Source organism: Ascidiella aspersa, chromosome 8, assembly GCF_963924565.1.
Source record: "Ascidiella aspersa chromosome 8, kaAscAspe10.2, whole genome shotgun sequence".
NCBI classification, from domain to species: Eukaryota; Metazoa; Chordata; class Ascidiacea; order Phlebobranchia; family Ascidiidae; genus Ascidiella; species Ascidiella aspersa.
The window spans coordinates 11045024-11048369 of NC_139454.1; the positions used below are offsets into that span (position 1 = coordinate 11045024).

The window sequence follows — 3346 nt, forward strand, 5'->3', positions numbered from 1 at the left end:
GAATTTAAAAAGTTAGGCGCCTATGCTTGTTTTATTAGACTAATTACCATCAAAGTCGTATTGAATCCTATTTTACGTGGAGGACATTTGTTGGATTCCACATTTGCCGCTTCCAAAGTCCGAATACAGACCGCTGTTCTCCAGTCAACGAACCTAGTCCACAAAAAATGTCCATACACATGTATTTACAAAGATTGCTTAAGAGACCGATTTTTTTTGTCCACTCCCTAACGTTCACCAGTGTACTCTACACGTCTTATTTGGTAATATTTACACGAAGATAACATCAGTTGTTATTCTTTTTCAGCATCCCCCGAAGAGCTAAATTAATTTTTAAACGATATTCTGCAGTTTATTTCTCCCCTCACTGTCCTCAACGTCACAATGGGATGCGCGAGCTCAAGTGCGTCTGGTGACCCTCAAGCTGCCAGCAGGTCGAAGATGATTGACAGGACCATAAAGGAGGATGCCAAGCATTCAGACAAGGAAGTTAAGCTGCTCCTTTTAGGTATGTAAGCTGCAGCAGACGCCTTCTACAGTATTGTAATTGTTTTGTTGAGGATAAGAAATCGTTATTTCTTATAATTTTGTTCACACAATGCCTCCGAAAAAAGCTTAACGAAATCAGTCGGCCTAAACAGGATGTTCATGCAAGGAAGGCCAGGTTAAAAAGGCCAGCCGTTTTATAATTTTGGTACAATTTTCTAATTTGGGCGTAAGTCGTAACTTTCACCTAAATGTAGTATAAACGGTTACTGGATGTGATTAACTATTTGGTCATTGTTTAGCTTTATTATTGTTGGCGCGATCGCTGTCGGCTGTTTTTTTTAATAATTTGAACTTTAGACATGTCGCAATTTGCAAAAACGCGTGCATTGTGTAACAAAAGTCGTTTTCAAGGCGCCGGCGAGTCCGGAAAGAGCACGATCGCTAAACAGATGAAGATCCTCTACATGGAGGGCTACTCGGACAAGGAGCGCTACTACTACAGGCATGTGGTATTCGCCAACGTGGTCCAGTCCATGGTGGCAATCGTGAAGGCCATGCCCTCGCTTGCCATTGAATACGACAATCCCCAGCGAAACGCGGACTTCAAGAAGATATATGCCGCCAGTCAGAGCCTGAGCGACTTCGAAATGTCGGGTGAGATCGGAGTGTCCGTGAGCAAACTCTGGGCCGACGAAGGCGTAAAGCGCGGCTTCGAACGATCGCGCGAGTACCAGCTCAACGACTCGGCCGAGTACTATTTCGACTCGCTCGAGCGACTGTGCAGTAGCGAGTACGTTCCCACCGACCAGGATGTATTGCGCACGCGCGTCAAGACCACCGGCATCACTGAGACCAACTTCAACTACAAGAACCTCGAGTTTAGGTTGATTGACGTCGGCGGCCAGCGGTCGGAACGAAAGAAGTGGATTCACTGCTTTGAAGACGTGACTTCGATCATTTTCTGCGTTGCGCTTTCCGCCTACGACCTTCTGCTGGCCGAGGACGAGGAGACCAACCGGATGCACGAGAGCATGAAGCTCTTTGACTCGATATGCAACAACACCTGGTTCCGCAACACTTCCATGATACTCTTCCTCAACAAGACCGACATCTTCAAGCGGAAGATCTCTATCTCTCCTCTAACTTGCTGTTTCCCGGACTATAAGGGCGAGAACAGCTTCGACCAGGCTGCAACCTACATCCAGCTTCAGTTCGAGAATTTGAACCGCTACCCCGAAAAAATGATTTATACGCACTTCACGTGCGCCACCGACACCACCAACGTGCAATTCGTTTTCGACGCCGTTTCTGACGTCATCCTGACGAAGGTGCTGGGTGATCTTGGTTTAATGACCGAGTGACCCATGTCGCTTGCACGGGTGCCAGGGCAGTACGTTAAACGTTATGTAAGACCAAAAGGCTCCCTAAAAGCAAATTTCGACAATATTGCCAAAGCTACAGCCCGCCGAGGACATTTAGATGGTGGCGGATGGATTGTTGCCGTTAAACGCCCAGAAGACGGACAGGGGCATCTATTTCGTTTTTATTTACTTGTTTTAAACGGTACGGACTCCATGGAGCATGGACGGTTTTAAATTCTGTCGGATAAGCTGATTTCGGGCGTTTCCTCTAACTCGTAGCATTATGTTAACCTGGTTGACAACAATGCGAGCTCAATGCCAGTTTCAGTTACATTTCTTTTATTGCACTTTATTTCATTTTGAGGAAAGTGCGTTTAAGCACTAAATAAATATTTTTTTTATTAAACTGGTGTTACTAAATAGCATCAGATTTAAGTGTCAACATTTAAGTGTCCACTTTTTCAATCATAAGTACCTTTATTGTTGAATACCACAATTATATTTTTGGTACTTTCTGTAGGCCATATCATCGCAAGTTGATATGTTTAAATATCTGCTCTGTCATCGCGTGCACTATTGCCCCACTTGAAATCTGACAGTGTCACTTAACTCGTTTTATTGTCGGTGATTCACTCGGAGATGCTCAACTGTTTCAGAAGCACCTGTTCAAGTCACTTTCACACCTTTCTTAAATGACTTTAGCAGAAAGTGTTATTTCTTAAAAATTAGACTGGACAAATCGTTAGCAACAAAATCGGTCAGCAGCAAGCACAACAACAGTATTTAGCTGTCCTGGAAAATTAACATAATCTAACGGAAATCAATATGGACAAATGTGATTTTACGACGAACGTTTGTTTTCTATCATAAAAACAGCAGGTTGTGCAACGTCTTTATCCATCGCGCTTTGTGTTATTTGCACCTGTTGTGTCAAAAACACATGCATCGGACAATAGCCAGAATTGTCCAGTCAATATTGTATTGTTAAACCGTCGTTGAGTTTGGTGTTTTGTTCTTTAACACCTTCTGATCGTTCTATAAAATATCACGATTCACAAATGCAGTAAACGACGTAATCCTGTAAAACCGTTCCAATAGTGTAAAATATGTAATTCTTTTATTGCTTCGTTTGTGTCCTTCTGTACGTTTTGTAATTCCAAAATTAGTTGAAGTATTTTGGAACACCATATACGGATCTGTTCATAAGTTTAATGGTGAAGATAACGGCCCAAATAGATATAAAAAGCGACATGCTTTGTTATTCAAACGTTTCGGCAAACCACTGATGATGGCATGAGTATTTGCCGAAACGTTTGAATAATAAAGCATGTCGCTTTTTATGCCTATTTGGGCCGTTATTTTCACCATTAAACTTATAGTTTAAGTATGATTAGGCACTCTACGTTTACGAAAGACAGGTACTTCGATATGCACGAAATTATCCATAAGTTGTAAGACGTTATAGGTGGCTAACATCTACTTGGTCGCGGATTATC

At 42.6% G+C, this 3346-nt stretch overlaps 1 protein-coding gene across 1 annotated transcript; it reads left to right on the forward strand.

Annotated features, from left to right (window-relative positions):
• Positions 1–313: 313 nt before the first annotated feature.
• LOC146136080 (guanine nucleotide-binding protein G(i) subunit alpha-3-like) lies at positions 314–3075 on the forward strand. The gene is made up of 2 exons (XM_083396362.1): positions 314–508; positions 901–3075. The coding sequence occupies exons 1-2, from the start codon at positions 385–387 to the stop codon at positions 1848–1850; spliced, it is 1074 nt and encodes a 357-aa protein (XP_083252488.1). The 5' UTR covers positions 314–384; the 3' UTR covers positions 1851–3075.
• The last annotated feature ends 271 nt before the right edge of the window (positions 3076–3346 follow it).